The 24970-nt window shown below is 53.8% G+C and overlaps 1 protein-coding gene across 8 annotated transcripts in view; it reads right to left on the bottom strand.

Annotated features, from left to right (window-relative positions):
• Window positions 1-24970, bottom strand: part of ppp1r9a (protein phosphatase 1, regulatory subunit 9A) — a 401146-nt gene that overhangs the window by 19329 nt on the left and 356847 nt on the right. For all 8 annotated transcript variants that reach the window (XM_038797554.1, XM_038797547.1, XM_038797548.1 and 5 more), the window contains one exon: window positions 6208-6390. In XM_038797554.1, the coding sequence (XP_038653482.1) occupies window positions 6208-6390 (183 nt within the window). The remainder of the gene's footprint in view (window positions 1-6207; window positions 6391-24970) is intronic.

Genomic DNA, 24970 nt, shown 5'->3' on the forward strand with positions numbered 1-24970 from the left:
TTCCCTCCATCCCACACTCCCCCAAAGAGCAGCAAAAGGTGCACTCAGCCGTGACATTCTCCCATGAAAGGCCTGCCCTCCAAAAAGCCCACCATCAAAACAAAAGAAACACTTCAGAGGAAATGTTTTCAGAGAACAAAGAAACACTTGCACAAACTCCTCCAAAGTTCAATGTCCTCCTGCCATTCCATTGTCTCTCATGAACTCCATCGCCTCTTTGGCATGCCAAAGTAATACTCATGCTTCTGGAAGGTCAGGGTAGGGTACAGCACCCCAATCTTCACCCCCTTCTTAAAGAGGGCAGATTTCACCCGGTTAAACATAGCTCTCCTCTTTGCCAGTTCTGCTCCCAAGTCCTGATACACCTGCAGATCATTCTCTTCCCAGGTGTACTTCCTCATCTGCTTCACCCACTGAAGGATCTTATTCAGAAAGCGGTGCAACCGCACCACCATCGCACTTGGCGGCTCGCCCGCTTGTGGCCTCCTCATGAGCGCCCTTTGCGCTTGGTTGACCTCCAAGAGCCAATCAAAGGCCCAATCCAACATCCCCTATCAACTGCTCCAACATTTTGGCCGCATACGTGCTGACTTCTGCCTTCGATATCTTCAGGCATTCCCATGATCCTCAGATTTTGTCTTCTGGAGTGACTCTCCAGATCCTCTACCTCCTCCTTCAGCCTCGTATGGTTCTCCTGCATCACCCCCACCTCGGCCACCAACGAGGCCAACTGCTCCTTGTGCACCCCCACCGCCTCCTCCACTTTCTGGATCGCCCGGCCTCTGCTCCACTCTCTCAATCCCTGCTTTGATCGGCTCCACCACTTTGGCCAGGTCGTCCAGGGCCTCCTTCCTCTGCTGGCTGAACTTTTCATTTGAAACTTCACTAGCTGCTCCGTTGACCACTGGGTGGGCAGAACAGCCCTCATGCCCTCCGCCATCTTATACTATGGCACACCACGAAGATTTTCCTGTTCCAGCAACCCTTTTCGTCTCGCCCCATTCCTAGTTTGTGGATCCATCCACCAGCCCCAGAGAGGAATAACACCTTCTACAGGTACTCCTGCGTTTCTTACCATCAAAGATGTCGCCCTTCGGACAGGGAAAAAACCCCAGAAAACAGCACCTTGAGCGTAAGCCACAAATGTGCGATCGCTCACTCCATGGCCGCCACCGGAACCTTAAGGGTGAAGAGGAATGTTGCTGAGTTTAACCAGTTACATTAAGAAACTTACCAGTAAGAGCACAGGCAAGCTTTTGATGACTTTCCCAGTTAAGACTGTTGTAAGGATCTCATATTAACCCCTGTCAGACCCTTGTTTTTCTCTCTTAATTTATGCTACTTTGCCATTTCAATTTTGTGCACATGGACAATTAATGGGCCTTTAAGATGAAGTGCACCTTTAATCTGGTGATTCCTATACATCCCCTACCCCCTCCGTTTCTATCCATTCTTGGCTTCAAACAGGTCCAGGAACAGGCTGATGAATTGTCCCATGCTTTGTGGAAGCCATCATCCGATCCTCGGATGGTGTATTTGAATTTCCCCAAACGGAGAAATTCCGACATCTCTGCCAGCCAGTCTGCAGCTGTGGGTGGTGCTGCCAATCGCCAGCCGAGCAGGATTCTCTGGCGGCCGATTAGGGAAGCAAGTGCAAGGGCATCGGCCCTCTTCCCCATATTAAGTTCTGGTTGGTCCGAAACCCTGAAGACTGCCATTCTCGGGCAAGGCTCCACCTACACCCCCACAACCTTGGACATTGCCTCGAAGAATGCTGTCCAAAACCCAACAAGCCTGGGCATACACAGAACATGAGGATGTGGTTGTCCAGCCACCCTGGCACCGTTCAAATTTGTCCGCCACCTCCATGAAGAACCTGCTCATTCTAGTTCTGGTCAAGTGTGCTCTCTGCACCACTTTAAACTGCATGAGGCTTAGCCTTGCACAGGGAGATAAGGAGTTGGCGCTAATTAGTGCTTCGTCTAGAGTCTCCACCCTACTTCTGTTCCTAGTTCATCCTCCCACCTCTGTCTTGCTCTGTCCAGTGGTGCTCACGCCCTTTACAGAAGTCATCGTATATGTCCCCGCAGTTCCCTTTTTCCATACTGTTCACGTCCTGTAGCTCTTCCAACATGGTGTCTCTCGGGGCTCTAGGGTACCTTGTCATCTCCTGACAGAAGAAGTTTTTGACTTGTAAATGTCGGAGTTCTTGTCCTTTCGGTAGTTGCATTCTCTCCATCAGCTCTTTTATGGTCGCGAGTCTGTCCCCCGTGTAGAAGTCCCTGATCACTAGTGCCTCCCTGTCCCGTCTCCACCTCAAAGGTGGCGTGTAGCATCGCTGGTGGGAAACTGTGGTTGCCACAGATGGGGGCCATGGTGGGCACCTCGGTTAAACCAAAGTGTTGTCTCATCTGGTTCCAGGTTCTTAGTGTTGCTACCACCACTGGGCTGGATGTGTGTTTTGTTGACGGGAATGGGAGTGCTGTCGTGGCGAGGGCTCGGACGGCAGGAGGACTCCCCCAACCTCACCCGTGTGGTTCCCTTGCCCATTCCCTCGCTCTCTCAGCTGTGGCTGCCCAGTGATAGTATTGCAAGTTCAGGAGGGCCAGGCCGCCCATGCTTCGTCTCCTCTGCAGTGTTGTCTTCGCGATTCTTGGATTCTTTTGAGGGAAGGCCCTGGGTAATAAAAGTGAAAGTGACTCCCCCAGAGGAAACCCTACAGCTGAGAGTTCTGACTGAATGCTACTGCCAGAAGATCCTCGTTAGCAATCCAACCGGTGGTTTCAATCCTGGGAGGATTGCCTGCTGCAAAAACAACTTTGACATTGCAAACAAGGGCATTCATCTTTCATTTCATATTTTAATTTCTATTATTTATACGCCTCCCCCTGTGTGTGTGTCTGCCTTGTGTGTGTTTGGGTAGAGAGTGGGATGGTAAAAGAGGGGAGTAATAGATACGCTGGCAATTATTTTATCATAATTATTGCTGTCTCATATCTATTTTTGTTATGTTTCACTTACACATCTGGTGCCTGAAGTCATTGGAGCAATCAAGGGTCTAATGTCTCAGAAACGTTATACAAATTATTAGTTAATTCACTGGTGTTGGGATTCCGGGGTCTGTGGGTCTGGAATCGACCATGCACTAGCCCAGGGTGTCATAACACTGTCTACATATTTGCACACTTGATTTGTAGTGTTATTTGCAGCGGAGTTGGAAGAATCCCAGTCTATAGTGACAGATGTACTTCCCTATGTTCCATCAGTAATTCACCGTCTGATTAACAGTGCCCTATTGCATAGTGGATCTCCCTGACTCAGTATTAAAGTTGGCTTGGAGGATCAACTCATTTCCATCATTAGGGCTGTTTGCATTGGATTCTGTAGAGAGTTCAGTAATCTCACAAATCCAAAGCAAAATACTGCGTATATGGAATTCTGAAATAATAGAAAATGCTGGACGCATTCAATGGATTCAAACAGCCTCCCCGATCAGGCGCCGGAATGTGGCGACTAGGGGCTTTTCACAGTGACTTCATTTGAAGCCTACTCGTGACAATAAGCGATATATGCATATACATATATACATATACATGGATCCAAGAGCATCTGTTGAGAGAAAACAAGTTGATGTACTGAGTTATATTGCTGCCCATGCTTCATAGCCAGTGAACATTTTTTTGTGGCAGATGAAATTTAATGTAAGAAAGTGTGATGTGATACATTTGGAAGTAAAATTGAGAAGAAGCAATATAAACTAAATTGTCCAATTTTAAAGGGAGTGCAGGAACAGGGGGGTCATATATGTAAATTCTTATGAACCCCTACAAGGACAATGCTTGTATAGCATGCGCTTCCCCTCCTACCCCTCAGAGTATGAGCTACTCAGGTGACTAGGCGGTGGAGCTTCCTCCCAATTGGAGGAGTTCCCACAGAATACAAAACCCAACCTGGAAGCAGTTTGGGGAAGGAGACCCTGCAGGGAGTGGAGAGGAGTGTTAATTGTGACGTGTGGAATAAAGTGAGTTGTACCCTTTCAGCCTGGTCTCTCGTGGAGTCTTTGCCTCCATTTACAACGCAAACCCACGGCGTCTATGGCAGGGTAGCACGGTAGCACAATGGAGGGTGGCACTGTAGCACAGTGGTTAGCATTGTTGCTCCACCATGCCAGGGACCTGGGTTCGATATCCGGCTTGGGTCACTGTCTGTGTGGAGTCTGCACGTTCTCCCCATGTCTGGGTGTGTTTCATCCAGGTGCTCCGGTTTCTTCCCACAGTCCAAAGATGTGCAGGTTAGGTGGATTGGCTATACTAAATTACCCTTAGTATCCAAAAAAGTTATGTGTGGTTGCTGGGTTATGGCGATAGGGTGGAAGTGTGGGCTTAGGTAGGGTGCTCTTTCAGGGGCCGGTCTAGACTCGATGGGCCGAATGACCTCCTTCTGCACTTTAAATTCTATGAAATCTTTGAAGTGGGCAAGTCCAGTCAATAACACTGTTTAAAATAAAGCAAATGGGATTCTTGGCTTTGTACACAAGAGACATACGCTCCAATGTGGATGGGGGAGGAGCAGATGAGATTGAAGTGGTCAAAGAACCCAGCTGGGAGGACATGGAGGTCCTTCCAAACTGAATGGTAGAATTTATTTTAAAATTCTGCTTCCCACCCAGCAGCTGGCTAAAGTGATCAGATGGCCAGCTGCCAAATGGACAGATCGGAGGCAAGGCTGCAGCTAGGGATCCTCCTGGGTGACTCCCAGCTGTCAGGCTACAGAATGGTGGAGAAAAGAATCGAGAGAAAAGCAGTAGGAAGTTGGGACACAGATTGGTGATTGTGACAGGGACTGGAGAGAGCAGTGATTGATAGAAGGGAGGCTGAAGTCTTTCTTACAAGACCGAGGGGGCAGGGTGGAGCCATTTGTACCACTGTTGCTACTTTCATGTCATATTATAGAAAGATCCACCATTGAAGGAGGCTAGTTAGCCTATTGTGCCCTTGCCTGCTCTTTCTTTTGTTTTTAGATCATTTATAGTAATTTAGAAAAATACCAGGAAGAGAATTAGAATTGTTAGGAATGTAGGTGTTTCTCTGGAGTACAGACTAAGGACATCAGCCTGAATTTTCAGGTTGGTGAGCGCAGGGGCCTGCCATCCTGAGAGTTGCAGTAAAGCCCCGCCAGCTCTGACAGGCCCACTGTCATTTTACCATTAATTGAGTGTTGCTCGGCAGCAGGCAGGATTTCTCTCCACCTTTGGATAGAAGTCCCGCCTTGGAGAGTTATCAGCCTGACAGCTCCAGCTCCTCCAGGCATAGCGCTACAGAGGCCGGAAGAGGCATTGCAGCACCGTGCCTGAGCCTGTCCTGATATTGCTCTTCAGGCAAGTGTCAAGGGTGTATGCGTAAAGGATGCTCTGGTGAGTGGGTTAAGGATGCTCTGGAGGGTGGGATGATCCCAGTGTCGAGGGGTAGGCTGGCAGGTGGAGAGGGAGGCCATTTAAGGGACTTAACAGGGACCGGTGTGGGATTCCCCTCCAAGGCCCTGCCTGCCCCAATGTCTGTGCCAAGTCTGGTGGGAACCTGGAGGAATTCCATCCATGCAATTTTACGTGCTCGTAACAGTCTAGCCATGCAAAATGCGCAACAGAGATGTTACAACAGTACTACTGGCAAGAGGATACGGTGTACGTTCTTTTGGCCACAGAAAATTCCTTTTCACCGTACTTCGGTACATGTGACAATAAATATCAATCAATCATAAATCAGAATGAAATTACAGGCACCAAAGTTTACTAAACAGTTGCCACTACAAATGGGACATAAGAATTTAGAAAATAAAATCTGACAATGGCATGCAAAGCCAAGATTTAACCTACCATATTAATTATGTATGAGTAACTTCTCATTGTCATGGTCCATGGTGCATTCAATTTCTGTCAGCATCTATTTATAACTAGTTGAAATATTTTTTATGACATTTGTGTGTGCAGTATCAAAAAATACAACACACATTACTGAATCCATATTTTGATAATTCTCTTCTTCACTTCTGTACCCATTTCTGGGCTACCTTTCTGAGACAGATTGGGCTGTGGACTTTATGCCAGGAATTGCTAAGATGTAGCATACCATTTCTAATGGTTGAATTGTGGATATATTTTAATGTAAGCTGAGCTATTAAATAATAAAGTATTTTAAAACATTTTTTTACCTTGAGTTTGCTTCCATCCAGTTGCAGCAAATGTTCTCCATCAATGCTTTTGGCAGTAAATTGTGGAATATATTGCTCCATGTTCAATCCCATGAGCCAATGAGAAACCTGATGGGTGCTCCAATCTAAAACTGCACGCGTCTTCCACTGATTGTGTTTTGGTGACTGCCCGTCATCAAGGATCTTTCAGAAAGTAACAAAGAAAAAGCATGTAACTATAATATAGTTAAACCATAGATTATCAGCAGAAATTGAGTTCATACAATTTATGTTTTCTTTCTATAAACAATGTTTTCACCTGGAACGTTCTTGCAGGGAGTAGTTCAAATGTAAACTAACCATTGCTCACACAAGTAGTTATAAAAAGTATCATACTTGACTCGTAGTGCTGCAGTATAATTCTTTAGGCAGCTTTGCAAGCTCCAGGATTAAATGCGTGGTACTTTCCTACATTACAGATGTTGGGCTGGATTCTCCGTTTTAGCGGCTAAGTGCTGTCTTGAACGGAGAATTTGCAGGCGTTTAACGACCAAAAAATCGGCGCCCACCCCTCACCGATTCCAGGACCGGTGAGGGGCTAGCAGCAGCACTGAGTGAAACTCACGGCTCCCGCGCCAAAAACGGCTGGTGAATTGCCACCGCTACCTCCGACCGGCCTACCCATCACCTTCCGAAGATCGCCTCCATCACGCTCCACCAAACCCGGCCTCATCACCTCACAAAATCTACGATGACCGTCCGGATCAACGGACACGAGACGGCCTGCCTTTTCGACTCCGGGAGCACAGGCAGCTTCATACACCCAGATACGGTAAGGTGTTGCTCCCTCCCAATTTTTCCCATGACCCAGAAAATCTCACTGGCTTCCGGATCACATGACGGGTGGCGCGGCAGCTGGGGGCGGTCCCGACAGGCAGCAGGCGGCGCTGCTGGGCCTAGAAGTTTTAGGGAGAGATCGGGCCTGGCAGGCTTTCGCAAAGTGGCCCTTCCTCCCACACCCGTTGCAAGTCGCATTCCGTGCAGGGCAGCGTTGTCTAGGATGATTTCCCTGGCCGCAAAAGTAGTACTTCGGGCTTCCGGCATTGGCGGGCTGTTGCGCGGCACAGGCTTGCGCCGCACTCGGGTCGGATGGTGGCGGCGCCCATGAGGTCCACGAGGGAGCCGTGCGGTCGGAGGTGTAAGCCTCCATGTTCTGGAAGGCCAACTCCAGCGGGTTTCAGAGCTGCACTGTCTCTGGGAGGCCGAGTGTATCCCCTTCTAGCAATCGCTGGCGGATGTAGCTCGATTTCATGCCCGCGACATAAGCGTCACTGATCAACAGCTCCGCGTGTTGGTAGCCGCTACCGCCTGGCAATCACAGTTCTGGCTGAGTACCCGCAAAGCACGTAGGAATTCTGCTAGTGATTCCCCAGGGCGTTGTCATCTCGTGGCAAGAAGGTGCCTAGCATACACCTCATTTACAGACTTCACATATTGTCCCTTCGGCAGCATTATCGCCTCTGTGTACGAAGGGGCATCCCCGATGAGAAGACAGACTTGCGGGCTCACCCATGCGTTGGGGATCTGCTTCTTTTGGAGGTCGGTGAAGTCTTCGGTGGAGGATCCGAGGTACGCTTCGAAGCAGCTTAGCCAGTGCTCGAATGTTGCAGTGGCAACAAGTTGGGGCTGTTTAGCACACTGGGCTAAATCGCTGGCTTTGAAAGCAGACCAAGGCAGGCCAGCAGCACGGTTCGATTCCCATAACAGCCTCCCCGAACAGGCGCCAGAATGTGGCGACCAGGGGTTTTTCACAGTAACTTCATTGAAGCCTACTCTTGACAATAAGCGATTTTCATTTCATTTTCATTGGCTGCCTGTGGGTCCAGCTCCAGACGGTCAGGCTTGAGTGAAGAATTCATCTTAGTAGTTTAGTTTATTAAATTGATATGCCATCAATGAACACACGACGAGTGGTGAACGTAACTGAAGCTTTAATAAACTAAACAGAAAGCCTCCTGGCCTCGGATCCCAGCCACCTTCATACCGAGCCCGAGGGGAGGCGGAGCCAACAGGTAGTGGTTTACCACATTACATATAATACAGTGGCAGTTTACCACAATACACCTATTATATACTACAGTAGTTCGGAGCCAGCAGGGACAAGCCCAGGCATGTAACAACACAACAGTAAAATACAACAGTGGTTTACCACACACACACACTTCCCTCCTCTCACACACTTCCCCCTCTCTCACACACACACTTCCCCCCCCTCTCACACACACCTTCCCCCTCTCTCACACACTTCCCCCTCTCTCACACACACACACTCCCCTCCACACACACTTCCCCCTTTCTCTCACACACACCTCCCCCTCTCTCACACACACCTCCCCCTCCTCTCTCACACACACTTCCCCCCTCACACACACTTCCCCCCCCCTCTCACACACACACCCCCCTCACACACTTCCCCCCCCTCTCACACACACACCTCCCTCTCACACACACGCCCCCCTCCCTCTCACACACGCCACACACACTCCCTCTCACACACGCACTCCCTCTCACACACGCACTCCCTCTCACACACGGACTCCCTCTCACACACGGACTCCCTCTCACACACGCACTCCCTCTCACACATGCCACACACACTCCCTCTCACACACGCCACACACACTCCCTCTCACACACGCCACACACACTCCCTCTCACACACGCCACACACACTCCCTCTCACACACGCCACACACACTCCCTCTCACACACGCCACACACACTCCCTCTCACACACGCCACACACACTCCCTCTCACACACGCCACACACTCCCTCTCACACACGCCACACACTCCCTCTCACACACGCCACACACACTCCCTCTCACACACGCCACACACACTCCCTCTCACACACGCACTCCCTCTCACACACGCACTCCCTCTCACACACGCACTCCCTCTCACACACGCACTCCCTCTCACACACGCACTCCCTCTCACACACGCACTCCCTCTCACACACGCACTCCCTCTCACACACACACTCCCTCTCACACACTCCCTCTCACACACGCCACACACACTCCCTCTCACACACGCCACACACACTCCCTCTCACACACGCCACACACACTCCCTCTCACACACGCCACACTCCCTCTCACACACGCCACACACACTCCCTCTCACACACGCCACACACTCCCTCTCACACACGCCACACACACTCCCTCTCACACACGCCACACACACTCCCTCTCACACACGCCACACACACTCCCTCTCACACACGCCACACACTCCCTCTCACACACGCCACACACACTCCCTCTCACACACGCCACACACACTCCCTCTCACACACGCCACACACACTCCCTCTCACACACGCCACACACTCCCTCTCACACACACACTCCCTCTCACACACACACTCCCTCTCACACACACACTCCCTCTCACACACACACTCCCTCTCACACACACACTCCCTCTCACACACACACTCCCTCTCACACACACACTCCCTCTCACACACACACTCCCTCTCACACACACACTCCCTCTCACACACACACTCCCTCTCACACACACACTCCCTCTCACACACACACTCCCTCTCACACACACACTCCCTCTCACACACACACTCCCTCTCACACACACACTCCCTCTCACACACACACTCCCTCTCACACACACACTCCCTCTCACACACACACTCCCTCTCACACACACACTCCCTCTCACACACGCACTCCCTCTCACACACGCACTCCCTCTCACACACACACTCCCTCTCACACACTCCCTCTCACACACGCCACACACACTCCCTCTCACACACGCCACACACACTCCCTCTCACACACGCCACACACACTCCCTCTCACACACGCCACACTCCCTCTCACACACGCCACACACACTCCCTCTCACACACGCCACACACTCCCTCTCACACACGCCACACACACTCCCTCTCACACACGCCACACACACTCCCTCTCACACACGCCACACACACTCCCTCTCACACACGCCACACACTCCCTCTCACACACGCCACACACACTCCCTCTCACACACGCCACACACACTCCCTCTCACACACGCCACACACTCCCTCTCACACACACACTCCCTCTCACACACACACTCCCTCTCACACACACACTCCCTCTCACACACACACTCCCTCTCACACACACACTCCCTCTCACACACACACTCCCTCTCACACACACACTCCCTCTCACACACACACTCCCTCTCACACACACACTCCCTCTCACACACACACTCCCTCTCACACACACACTCCCTCTCACACACACACTCCCTCTCACACACACACTCCCTCTCACACACACACTCCCTCTCACACACACACTCCCTCTCACACACACACTCCCTCTCACACACACACTCCCTCTCACACACACACTCCCTCTCACACACACACTCCCTCTCACACACACACTCCCTCTCACACACGCACTCCCTCTCACACACACACTCCCTCTCACACACGCACTCCCTCTCACACACGCACTCCCTCTCACACACACACTCCCTCTCACACACTCCCTCTCACACACGCCACACACACTCCCTCTCACACACGCCACACACACTCCCTCTCACACACGCCACACACACTCCCTCTCACACACGCCACACACACTCCCTCTCACACACGCCACACACACTCCCTCTCACACACGCCACACACTCCCTCTCACACACGCCACACACACTCCCTCTCACACACGCCACACACACTCCCTCTCACACACGCCACACACACTCCCTCTCACACACGCCACACACTCCCTCTCACACACGCCACACACACTCCCTCTCACACACGCCACACACACTCCCTCTCACACACGCCACACACTCCCTCTCACACACACACTCCCTCTCACACACACACTCCCTCTCACACACACACTCCCTCTCACACACACACTCCCTCTCACACACACACTCCCTCTCACACACACACTCCCTCTCACACACACACTCCCTCTCACACACACACTCCCTCTCACACACACACTCCCTCTCACACACACACTCCCTCTCACACACACACTCCCTCTCACACACACACTCCCTCTCACACACACACTCCCTCTCACACACACACTCCCTCTCACACACACACTCCCTCTCACACACACACTCCCTCTCACACACACACTCCCTCTCACACACACACTCCCTCTCACACACACACTCCCTCTCACACACACACTCCCTCTCACACACACACTCCCTCTCACACACACACTCCCTCTCACACACACACTCCCTCTCACACACGCCCCCCCCCTCACACACACTTCCCCCCCCTCTCACACACACCCCCCTCACACACGTCCCCCCCCCTCACACACACACCCCCCTCTCACACACACTTCCCCCCTCACGCACGCCGCCCTCCCTCTCACGCACGCCCCCCTCCCTCTCACGCAAGCCACACACTCCCTCTCACGCACGCCACACACACTCCCTCTCACGCACGCCACACACACTCCCTCTCACGCACGCCACACACACTCCCTCTCACGCACGCCACACACACTCCCTCTCACGCACGCCACACACACTCCCTCTCACGCACGCCACACACACTCCCTCTCACGCACGCCACACACACTCCCTCTCACGCACGCCACACACACTCCCTCTCACGCACGCCACACACACTCCCTCTCACACACGCCACACACACCCTCTCACACACACACCCTCTCACACACACACTCCCTCTCACACACACACTCCCTCTCACACACACACTCCCTCTCACACACACACTCCCTCTCACACACACACTCCCTCTCACACACACACTCCCTCTCACACACACACTCCCTCTCACACACACTCCCTCTCACACACACACTCCCTCTCACACACACACTCCCTCTCACACACACACTCCCTCTCACACACACACTCCCTCTCACACACACACTCCCTCTCTCACACACACTCCCTCTCACACACACACTCCCTCTCACACACACACTCCCTCTCACACACACACTCCCTCTCACACACACACTCCCTCTCACACACACACTCCCTCTCACACACACACTCCCTCTCACACACACACTCCCTCTCACACACACACTCCCTCTCACACACACACTCCCTCTCACACACACACTCCCTCTCACACACACACTCCCTCTCACACACACACTCCCTCTCACACACACACTCCCTCTCACACACACACTCCCTCTCACACACACACTCCCTCTCACACACACACTCCCTCTCACACACACACTCCCTCTCACACACACACTCCCTCTCACACACACACTCCCTCTCACACACACACTCCCTCTCACACACACACTCCCTCTCACACACACACTCCCTCTCACTCACACACTCCCTCTCACTCACACACTCCCTCTCTCTCACACACTCCCTCTCTCTCACACACTCCCTCTCTCTCACACACTCCCTCTCTCTCACACACTCCCTCTCTCTCACACACTCCCTCTCTCTCACACACTCCCTCTCTCTCACACACTCCCTCTCTCTCACACACTCCCTCTCTCTCACACACTCCCTCTCTCTCACACACTCCCTCTCTCTCACACACTCCCTCTCTCTCACACACTCCCTCTCTCTCACACACTCCCTCTCTCTCACACACGCCCTCTCTCTCACACACTCACTCTCTCTCACACACTCACTCTCTCTCTCTCACACACTCCCTCTCTCTCTCTCACACACACTCCCTCTCTCACACACACTCCCTCTCTCTCACACACTCCCTCTCTCTCACACACTTCAACCCTCCCCCACCCTCTCTTTCTCACACACTCCCCCTCTCTCTCTCTCACCCACACACTCTCTCAAACACAGCTGAAATTTCTCACTCCGCCCCTATTGCTCTTGGTGCACGTTCGCTTTCCCGGATCCCAGCACACCATAATTTCACGTATCCAGGCTCCAGCTCTGCGACACATTCACTTCCCGGGACCCCAGCATGGTTGTATCTTTCCAGCCCCGTGTCATGGCCCCATTGCACTTTCACTTCCACAGGCTCCAGCTCCCATTCACCTTTACTTTCCAAGGCACCCCCTGCCATATATTTGTATACCAAGCCTCTGGCCTTGCCACACATTCCTGGGCCAGACCCACTGCACATTTGTTCTGAGGAAGAGATATCAGAACTCAGCATGGAAGAGATGTCACACTTTTCACCAGCACAGGTATCTCACCTCAGTGGGCCTTGTTAGTATGTAGGGCATGAAATGCATGGTGCAGGCATTTGTGGGCTTCCACGGGTGCAAGCGGCAGAAGACCGCAGGGCTTCTTGATCTCACTCCAGCTTCCCTCTATCAAGTGAGGACCCCCAGAGATCCCTCGGCACCCAGAGGGAGGAAGGTTGTCTGGTGCATCGCTCAGGGGCTTCCCCAGGAGACACTGAGGTGTCGAGACCATCTGCCACCCCCCTCCCTGTGACTGATGCACTTCCAGCCCCACACACCAAGGAGGGTGGCACTCCAGCACCCTTTCTGCTTGAAAGCAGGTCAGAATCTTCAAGGTCCCAGGCCTCCAGAGAAAATCAGCCAAAGTCATCTCAGGTAACAGGGTGTAGCAGGCAGACCACTTGTACCTCAGCAGTGGATCCTAGGGAAATACCTAGACGTGGTGGTAGGATTAGGCCAGTTAAGCCTGGAAACGGGTGATGTTGGGCGCTATAAGATAGTAAGCACTGATGTACATAGAACATAACAGTGCAGTACAGGCCCTTCGGCCCTCGATGTTGAGTCGACCTGTGAAACCACTCTAAAGCCCATCTACACTATTCCCTTATCGTCCATATGTCTATCCAATGACCATTTGAATGCCCTTAGTTTTGGCGAGTCCACTACTGTTGCAGGCAGGGCATTCCACGCCTTTACTACTCTCTTGAGTAAAGAACCTACCTCTGACATCTGTCTTATAACTATCTCCCCTCAATTTAAAGCTATGTCCCCTCGTGCTAGACATCACCATCCGAGGAAAAAGGCTCTCACTGTCCACCCTATCTAATCCTCTGATCATCTTGTATACCTCTATTAAGTCACCTCTTAACCTTCTTCTCGCTGACGAAAATAGCCTCAAGTCCCTCAGCCTTCCCTCATAAGATCTTCCCCCCCCATACCAGGCAACATTCTGGTAAATCTCCTCTGCACCCTTTCCAATGTTTCCACATCCTTCCTATAATGTGGCGACCAGAATTGCACGCAATACTCCAAATGCGGCCGCACCAGAGTTTTGGACAGCTGCAACATGACCTCATGGCTCCGAAACTCAAACCCTCTACCAATAAAAGCTAACACACTGTATGCCTTCTTAACAACCCTCTCAACCTGGGTGGCAACTTTCAGGCCGTATAATTTGGTAAATATCACTTTATGCACCCTCCTGATGCCTCCTTGATTTCATTTCATTGCTGCACAAATGTCCTTTCTCCACGTGACTGAATGCCCTCCGATAGCGCCTCCTCCATCTCCTATTTGCTAGGATGTCTATTGAATGGTTGAGCTTCCTTCATACTGTCACGACACAGTGATGCTGGTGTAATCCTGGTAACAAGGATCTACATCACCCCTCCCACTCCTAAATCAACACCCAAGCCATTAATTTGTAAAACCCTGATTTCAGGATGATGAAGCTAATGGCTGAAGCCTCAAGAGAGCTGTTCAACTTGCACCAGTGGTGCAGACCCTCATCAGCAGATATTTGAGGAATAATGCTCTGTTCCCACTGCAAGTCATCATCATCCTTCTGCAGTGTATGGTCCTTGGGCACCGCACCCTGCCAAATAAAGGAGCAATATCTGGCTAACATCCCACTGATACCACACGACCCCCCCCACCCCAGCGCCTAGTCCAGGGTACCCCCGAAGCAAGAAGCTATCAAGGAGTCCCGAGATCCCTATCCGGCCCTGGTCATTGTCCACAGCCCTGCCTCCTCTAGGGTTGTCCCTCGGCACCCTCTTCGACATCTTCATCATCTGAGGAGATGTTGTGGTCTTCCATGTCTTTCTCTGCCAGCTACTTGTTCCGTAGCAGCACCAGGTTATGGAGTACGCAGCACACCACTACAATGCACCCTCTGGGGGCTACACTGGAGGGCTCCCCTGACCGGTTCAGGCACCGGAACCACATCTTGAGGAGGCCGATCGTCTGCTCCACTAACATGCGAACTTCAGCATGAGCCACATTGTAATAAGTCTCAGTTGCACTCTTTGGCCTTTATACAGGCACCATCAGCCATGTCCGGAGGAGTACCTTGTCCCTGAGAAGCCAACACTGTTGTTGCCACTCTCCCGCATAGACCACTGCGATCGGAGTGTGGTCACGGATGTAGCTGTCATGGACATTCCCTGGGAACCGGGCACACACCTGCCAGGATGCACTTGGCATTGTTGCAGACGATATGGACATTAAGGTAATGAGCCACCGTGGCACCATGGAAGCGTAGTGTGTGCAGTCAATTACCCCGGGGGAGTCCAGTAATGTGTGTGAACCACATAGCTCTGGCGTCTTGACTAGCCTGGTCCAGGTGAAAGCTAATGTAGTTATGCACCCATGCGAAGAGTGTATTAGTCACCTCCCTGATGCACTTATGTGCGGGGGACTGGGAGATGCTGCAGAGGTCACTTGTGCAGCCCTGAAGGGAGCCATTAGCATATAGGTTCAGGGCATCTGTCACCTTCAGAGCTGCAGGCAGTGGGTGACCTCCCAGCCCATGTGGTGCAAACATCTGCATAACCTGGCAAAGGTGGTTGACCATTCCTCAGTTCTCTCACTGCACTGGTTCTCAGTCAACTACAGGTAATTCATCCGTCATCAATAGACTCTTGACTGGTATTGTCACCTCCAAGCAACATCCCTGCGTGGTGCAGCCTCCGGCAGCTCAGCAGACCCTGTCATCCTTCCTCCTCAGTTGTGCTGCCCCTGCCTCTATCTTTCCTGCCACACAGCTAGTAGGATCACCACCAACTCCACAGGTTCCATGATTGTATAATTGCAATAACTGAACGGGAGGAAACTGAATGTTAGAATGGAGGAGTTCAGTCAATGCCCTTACTCTTTGCCCATTCAAGACATGGATTGGATTTGTTTATTGTCACGTGTACCAAGGTACAGTGAAAAGATTGTTCTGCGTACAGTCCAGAGAGATCATTCCATACATGAAAAAAACATAGGGCATACAGAAACACACAATGTAAATACATTGACACACTCATCGGGTGAAGCGTACAGGAGTTTTTGAGAAGCTGTTTGCGGAGGTAAAGGCGGAGATGTTGGCCCCTATGAAGGCGTGGATTGAAAGGTTGGTGGAGACCTAGAGGATGCAGGGGACAGCGATTAAGGAGGTGCAGCAGAAGGCTTCTGATAACGAGGATGAGATTCTGGGCCTGGCGGTTAGAGTGGAGGCGCACGAGGCGCTAAACAAAAAATGGCAGGAGAAGCTGGAAGACCTGGGGAATAGGTCAAGGAGGCAGAACCTGTGAATTCTGGGTCTCCCTGAAGGCGTGGAGGGGTCGGATGCTGGGGCGTATGTGACCACGATGCTGGGTACGCTGATGAGTGTGGGGGCTTTCCCGTGGGCCCTGGAGCTGGATGGGGCGCACAGAGTCCTGGCCAGGAGGTCTAGGGCGAACGAGCCGGTGAGAGCTATCGTGGTAAAATTCCACCGCTTCACCGACAAGGAGTGGGTCCTGCGATGGGCGAAGAAGGAGCGTAGCAGCAGGTGGAAGAACACCGAGATCCGTATCTATCAGGGCTGGAGTGCAGAGCTGGCCAAGAAGCGTGCGGGATTCAGCCGGGCCAAGGCGGTCCTCCACAGCAAGGGGGTGAAGTTCGGGCTGTTACAACCGGCGAGGCTGTGGGTTACATATCAGGACTGGCACCACTATTTAGATACGCCAGATGAGGCGTGGACTTTTATCAAGAATGAGAAGCTGGACTCGAGTTAATGGACTGCAGTATGTTGTGGGGGTTGCTAGTGGGGTGGTGGTGGGGAGGCGGTGTTATGTTGGGGTTCTCCCTGTGTTTTCTTGTGTTTTTGTTGCCCCTTTGCCCTGGGCCCTCGAGGCTTTGGGCGAGGTCGAAGTTGGGAAGAGCTGCGTCACAGGGGGTGGGGTCGGCCCAGACAGGGAGAGCAGTTTATCCGCTAAATGGTGGGGGTAGCACCCGAAGCTGGGGGTTTGAGTGTATGATACTTTGTTTTGTTTTTCCTTCTCTGTTCACATGGGGTGTAGGGGGGGGACACTCTCTTTACCCCACTTAGGTGGGGGGGGGGGGGGGTTGGGGACTCGTAAGGGGAGCCAACAGTGGGATTGGAGGTGGAGGCGGGAGCGGCCGGGGTCAGCATGAGTCAGCTGACTTACGGGAGTGCAATGGGGGGAGTAGGGGCGTTAAGCGGATGCTTGACTGGGGGGGGGGGGGGTGCTGGGATGCTGCTTTGCTGACTGAAGGAGAATCGATGTTAAAGGGGAGAGTCGGGACAGGGAGCCTCCGTTGGGGGGGCTGGTGTGTGCGGGAGGCGCGGGCACGTGGCTGGCCTAAAAAAGATGGCTAGTCGGCAGGGGGGTGGGGAGGGTTAAGTAGCCCCTCGACCAGGCTGATCACGTGGAAGGTGAGAGGCCTAAATGGGCCGGTCATGAGGGCCTGTGTGTTTTAGCACTTAAGGGGCTAAAGGCAGACGTAGCCATGCTACAAGAAACGCATCTGAAGGGGAACTTCCGGTTGCGGCTATGCGGAGCTAAGTCGCACGTTCGGCAGCTCCCGCCAGGAACGGATTTTTGGGCCCTTTTTAGGGCCCCCAGTGGTACTTTTACGACGTTTCCCGACGTGGGAAGGAGCCAGCAACATTTCCCTGGCAATATATTGCCTGGACCAGGAGTGGGGCGAGTAAGAAAGTGGTTGCAGCGCCAAAGCAGAAGCGAGGGAAGAAGCACAAGATGGCGGCGGGCGGAGACCAGGAGGCAGTGGGCGCAGGAGACTCTCCAGCGCTGCTTCAGGGAGCTTAAAGCGGAGCTGCTGGAGCTGTTGAAGGTTTCAATTGACAAGCTGCGGGAGACCCAGACGGCTCAGTGGGTGGCGATCCGAGAGATCCAACAAAAGGTCTCCGAAAGAGAGGACGAGACCTTAGGCCTCGCGGTGAAGGTGGAGATGCACGAGGCGCTCCATAAAAAATGGCAGTAGAGGTTCGAGGAGATGGAGAACCGGTCGAGGCGGAAAAATCTGCGGATCCTGGGCCTTCCGGAAATGCTGGAGGGGTCAGACATGGGGGCCTATGTGGCCATCATGTTAAATTCGCTGATGGGAGCTGGGTCCTTTCAGGGGCCCCTGGAGCTGGAGGGGGCCCATCGAATATTGGCAAGAAGACCCAAGCCGAATGAGCCGCTACGGGCGGTGCTGGTGCGGTTCCACCGGTTTGCTGACCGGGAATGTGTGCTCAGGTGGGCCAAGAAGGAGCGGAGCAGCAGGTGGGAGAATGCAGTGGTGTGGATCGACCAGGATTGGAGTGCGGAGGTGGCAAAGAAGAGGGCCGGGTACAATCGGACAAAGGCGGTCCTGCACAGGAAGGGAGTGATCCTCGGCATGCTACAGCCGGCGCGTTTGTGGGTCACCTACAAGGACCGGCACTTTTACTTTGAGTAAAACCGGTTATTTTAACACGGTGCTGGACCCGGCACTGGATCGATCCAGATCCAGGACGGGGAGGAGGCCAGCGGCAGCTAAGGTGTTGAGGGGGTTTATGGACCAGATGGGAGGGGTGGATCCATGGAGGTTTGCGAGGCTGAGGGCCAGGGAATTTTCATACTTCTCCCATGTGCACAAGGCCTATTCCCGGATTGATTTTTTCATTATGAGTAGGGCGCGGATTGAGAGGGTGGAGGATGCTGAGTATTCGGCGATAGCCATTTCTGACCACGCCCCGCACTGGGTGGACCTCGAGCTGGGGGAGGAGAGGGACCAGCGCCCGCTTTGGCGCTTGGAGGTGGGGCTGCTGGCGGACGAGGAGGTGGGCGGGTGGGTTCGAGGATGTATTGAGAGGTACCTGGAGGCCAATGACAATGGGGAGGTCCGGCTGGGGACGGTCTGGGGGGCGCTGAAGGCGGTGGTTAGGGGGGAGTTGATCTCCATTCGAGCCCACAGGGAGAAGAGAGAGCAGAGAGAGAGGGAGAGACTAGTGGGGGAGATGGTGAGGGTGGACAGGAGATACGCGGAGGCTCCGGAGGAGGGATTGCTGAGGGAGCGGCGTAGTCTCCAGGCTGAGTTCGACTTGTTGACCACCAGAAAGGCGGAAGCTCAGTGAAGGAAGGCACAGGGAGCGGTGTATGAATATGGGGAGAAGGCGAGTAGGATGCTGGCGCACCAGCTCCGTAAGCGGGATGCGGCCATGGAGATTGGTGGAGTTAAGGATAGGGGAGGGAATATGGTGCGAAGGGGGTAGGCATTAATGGGGTCTTATGAGGAACTGTATCGGTCCGAACCCCCAGCAGAGGAGGGGGGGATGGGGCGCTTCTTGGATCGGTTGAGATTCCCGAGGGTGGAGGAGGGACAGGTGGAGAGACTGGGGGCGCCGGTTGAGCTGGTCAAAGGAATAGGGAGCATGCAGTCGGGGAAGGCGCCGGGGCCGGATTGATTCCCGGTCGAATTCTATATAATGTATGCAGACCTGTTGGGCCCCCTGTTGGTTAGGACCTTCAACGAGGTAAGGGAAGGGGGGGCTCTGCCTCCAACAATGTCTCGGGCGCTGATTTCCTTGATCCTTAAGCAGGACAAGGATCCCCTACAGTGTGGGTCATACAGGCCGATCTCAGTCTTAAATGTAGACGCCAAGCGGTTGGCGAAGATCTTAGCCACAAGGATAGAGGACTGTGTGCCACAGGTTATCCACGAGGATCAAACGGGGTTCGTGAAAGGGAGGCAGCTGAACACTAACATACGGAGGCTCTTGAATGTTATAATGATGCCGGCGGTAGAAGGGGAGGCGGAGATAGTGGTGGCGTTGGACGTGGAGAAGGCCTTTGATAGGGTTGAGTGGTGGTACTTGTGGGAGGTGTTAGAGAGGTTCGGGTTTGGGGAGGGGTTTGTCAGGTGGGTGAGGCTGTTATATGAGGCCCCGATGGCGAGCGTGGCCACAAATAGGAGGAGGTCGGAGTATTTTCTGTTATACCGAGGAACGAGGCAGGGGTGTCCCTTGTCCCCCCTGCTTTTTGCGCTGGCAATTGAACCCCATGCCATGGCGCTGAGGGAGTCGAGGAACTGGAGGGGGCTGGTGCGAGGTGGGGAGGAACACAGAGTGTCGCTCTATGCGGATGACCTATTGTTGTATGTGGTGGACCCGGTGGGAGGAATGCCGGAGGTGATGAGGATTCTCAGGGAATTTGGGGATTTCTCAGTGTACAAGCTCAACTTGGGGAAGAGCGAGCTGTTCGTTGTACACCCGGGGGACCTGGAGGGGGAGATTGGTAGGCTCCCACTAAAAAGGGGGGAGAGGAGCTTCAGGTACTTGGGGTCCAGGTGGCCAGGAGCTGGGGGGCCTTGCATAAGCTTAACCTCACGAGGCTGGTGGAGCAAATGGAGGAGTTTAAGAGTCTGTGGCGGGGAGGGTGCAATCAGTCAAGATGACGGTGCTCCCGAGATTTCTGTTCCTGTTCCAGTGCCTCCCCATCCTTATCCCGAAGGCCTTTATCAGGCGGGTTAACAGGAGCATTACGGGGTTTGTGTGGGCGCACGGGACCCCGAGGGTGAGAAGGGTGTTCCTGGAGCGAGGCAGGGATGGGGGGGGATGGGGGGGGGGGGGGGGGGGCTGGCGCTGCCCAACCTCTGTGGGTATTATTGAGCTGCCAACGTAGCGATGGTGCGTAAGTGGGTGATGGACGGGGAAGGGGCAGCATGGAAGAGGATGGAGATGGCTTCCTGTGTGGGCACGGGCCTGGAGGCGCTGGTAACGGCGCTGCTGCCGCTCCCTCTCTCCAACGAGGTATACCACGAGCCCCGTGGTGGCGGCTACCCTCAAAATTTGGGGGCAATAGAGACGGCACAAGGGGGAGGTGTGGGCCTCGATGGGGTCCCCGATACTGGGGAACCACCGGTTTGTCCCGGGGAGAATTGATGGCGCGTTCCTGAGTTGGCACAGGGCAGGTGTTAGGAGGTTGAGGGACCTGTTCGTAGACGGAAAGTTTGCGAGCCTGGGTGAGCTGGAAGGGAACTTCGGGCTCCCCTCGGGGAACACCTTGAAGTACATGCAGGTAAGGGCATTTGTCAGGTGGCAGGTGGTGGAGTTCCCTCTGTCTCTGTTGACGCTGCGTGGGGTCCAGGACAGGGTGCTCTCAGGGGTGTGGGTTGCAGAGGGGAGGATCTCGGCAACGTACCAAGTGAGGTAGGAGGTAGACGAGGCCTCGGTGGAGGAGCTGAAGGGTAAATGGGAGGAGGAGCTGGGTGAGGAGATTGAGGAGGGGACGTGGGCGGACACCCCAAGAAGGGTGAACTCCTCCTCTTCTTGTGCGAGGCTTAGCCTCATACAGTTTAAGGTGCTGCATAGGGCTCACATGACCGGGACAAGGATGAGCCGGTTTTTTGGGAACGTGGACAGGTGTATTAGGTGCTTAGGAAGCCCAGCAAACCATGCCCATATGTTCTGGGCATGCCCAGCGCTGGGGGAATTTTGGAAGGGCGTAGCAAGGACAGTGTCGAGGGTGGTAGGATCCAGGGTCAAACCGGGCTGGGGGCTCGCAATATGTGAAGTTGCAGAGGAGTTGGGAGTGCAGGAGGCAAAAGAGGCCGGTATTCTGGCCTTTGCGTCCCTAGTAGCCCGGCGGAGGATTCTTCTTCAGTGGAAGGATGCGAGAGGGGACGTGTATATTTGTTCATTGCTATTAACAGGCGTTAATTTATTTTTTATATACATGTGGGGGGGGGGGGGGGGGGGTGGTTTTGTTCTTTCTTTTCTTGATATTTTTTGTTATTGATATTTTGTGAAAATTTGAATAAAAATTATTTTTTAAAAAAAGAAACGCATCTGAAGGTCGCGGATCAAACCAGGCCGCGGAAGGGATGGGTGGGGCAGGTTTTCCACTCAGGGCTGGATGTGAAGACCAGGGGGGTCGCAATTTTGGTCAGCAAGTGGGTGGCATTTGAGGCTGCTGGTATTGTGGCGTATAAAGGAGATAGATATGTTATGGTGAGTGGCAGGTTGCAGGGGGCCCGGGTGGTGCTAGTGAATATGTATACTCTGAACTGGGACGATGCAGGGTTCATGAAGCGGATGTTGAGTAGGATTCCGGATTTGGAGTCATGCAGTTTGGTAATGGCGGGGGGGGGGGGACTTTAACACGGGGAAGGCTGAGGCTCAGTTGAGGAAGGTACAAGGAGCAGTGTACGAGTATGGGGAGAAGGCAAGTAGGATGCTGACAGATCAGCTGCGGAAGAGAGAGACGGTCAGGGAGATTGGGGGAATTAGGGATTAGGTAACACGGTGCTGAGCTCGGCAAGGATCAACGAGGTCTTCAAGGACTTTTATGGCAAATTGTACAAGTCAGAACCCCCAGAGGCGGGGGGGGGGAGGGGGGGAATGAAGCAATTCCTGGACCAACTGAGGTTCCCACAGGTGGAGGAGGGGCGGGTAGAGGGATTGGGGGCCCCGAATGAGGTGGAGGAATTGGTTAAGGGGTTTGAGGGTATGCAGGCGGGCATGGACCGGATGGGTATTCTGTAGGGTTTTACAGGAAATTCTAAGAGCTGCTTGGTCCGCTACTGTTCAGAGCTTTTAATGAGGCTAAGGAAAAGGGAACCCTTCCCCCGACGACATCGAAGGCTCTGATCTCGCTTATCCTCAAGCGAGATAAGGACCTGTTGCAATGTGGCTCCTATAGGCCCATTTTGCTCCTTAATGTGGATGCCAAGCTGTAGGATCGTGTCCCGGGAGTGATTAATGAGGATCAGACGGGGTTTATGAAGGGCAGGCAGTTGAACACAAATGTGCGGAGGCTCCTACTGGAGGGGGCTGGCGGGGGGGGGGGGGGGGGGGGGGGGGCATCGTGTTTCAATGTATGCGGATGACCTGTTCCTGTACATTGCGGATCCGGTGGAGGTACATTGCGGAGGGGATGGGGGGAGGTCATGAAGATCCTTAGATTTTGGGGACTTTTCGGGGTATAAGCTGAATGTTGGGAAAAGCGAGCTTTTTGTGATGCATGCGAGGGGCCAGGAAAAGAAGACTGGGAGAGCTACCGCTTAAGATGGTGGAAAGGAGCGCATGGCACCCCAAGGGTGAGGAGGGTCTTTTTGGAGCGGAGTAGGGACAGTGGAGGGCTGGCACTGCCCAATCTCTCGGGGTACTACTGGGCGGCAAATGTGTCAATGGTGCGCAAGTGGATGATGGAAGGGGAGGGGGCAGCTTGGAAACGAATGGAGAGGGCGTCCTGTGGCAACACAAGCCTGGGGGCCCTAGTAACGGCACCATGGCCGCTCCCCCCCACGAGGTACACCACGAGCCCGGTGGTGGCGGCCACCCTCAAGATATGGGGGCAGTGGAGGCGACATAGGGGGGAAATGGGAGGTCTGTTGGCGGCGCCAATAAGAGGGAACCATAGATTCATCCCGGGGAACATCGACGGGGGATTTCAGAGCTGGTACAGGGTGGGCATACGGCAGCTGAAGGACCTGTTTATAGAGGGGAGGTTTGCGAGCCTGGGAGGGCTGGAGGAGAAGTTTGAGCTCCCCCCGGGAAACATGTTCAGATATTTACAAGTGAAGGCATTTGCTAGGCGGCAGGTGGAGGGGTTTCCCCTGCTCCCCAGTAAGGGGGCGAGTGATAGGGTGCTCTCGGGGGTCTGGGTCGGAGGGGGGAAGATATCAGACATCTACAAGATAATGCAGGAGGCGGAAGCAGCATCGGGGGAGGAGCTGAAAGCCAAGTGGGAAGGGGAGCTGGGAGAGCAGATAGAAGACGGGACGTGGGCGGATGCACTGGAGAAGGTCAACTCTTCCTCCTCGTGTGCGAGACTGAGCCTCATTCAATTTAAGGTGCTGCATAGAGCTCACATGACGGGGACAAGGATGAGCCGGTTCTTTGGGGGTGAGGACAGGTGTGTCAGATGTCGGGGAAGCCCAGCGAACCATGTGCATATGTTCTGGGCATGTCCGGTGCTGGAAGGGTTCTGGAAGGGGGTGGCAAGGACGGTGTCGAAGGTGGTGGGGTCCAGGGTCAAACCAGGATGGGGGCTTGCGATCTTTGGGGTCGGGGTAGAACCGGGGGTACAGGAGGCTAGGGAGGCCGGAATACTGGCCTTTGCGTCCCTAGTGGCTCGACGAAGGATATTAATTCAATGGAAGGACGCGAGGCCTCCAAGCGTTGAAACTTGGATTAACGATATGGCTAGCTATATTCAGCTAGAAAGGATCAAATTTGCCCTGAGAGGGTCGGTACAGGGATTCGCCAGGCGGTGGCAACCTTTCCTTGACTTTTTAGATCAGAGATAGACGTTCGGGGTCGTGGCAGCAGCAACCCGGGGGGGGGGGGGGGGGGAGGGGGGGAGGGGGGGGGGAGGGGGGGGGCAGCAAGGGTCGTGGGGGGACATGCACGACTGTAACGCGGGCAAGTCTGCTCGCTGCTCATGTCTGAAACTGTAGGCTGCCTTGTTTGTTAAGGTTGCCTGGGGGGGGGGGGGGGGGGGGGGGGGGGGGGGGGGGGGGGGGGGGGGGGGGGGGGGGGGGGGGG

The sequence above is a fragment of the Scyliorhinus canicula genome, chromosome 5 (assembly GCF_902713615.1).
Source record: "Scyliorhinus canicula chromosome 5, sScyCan1.1, whole genome shotgun sequence".
NCBI lineage: Eukaryota > Metazoa > Chordata > Chondrichthyes > Carcharhiniformes > Scyliorhinidae > Scyliorhinus > Scyliorhinus canicula.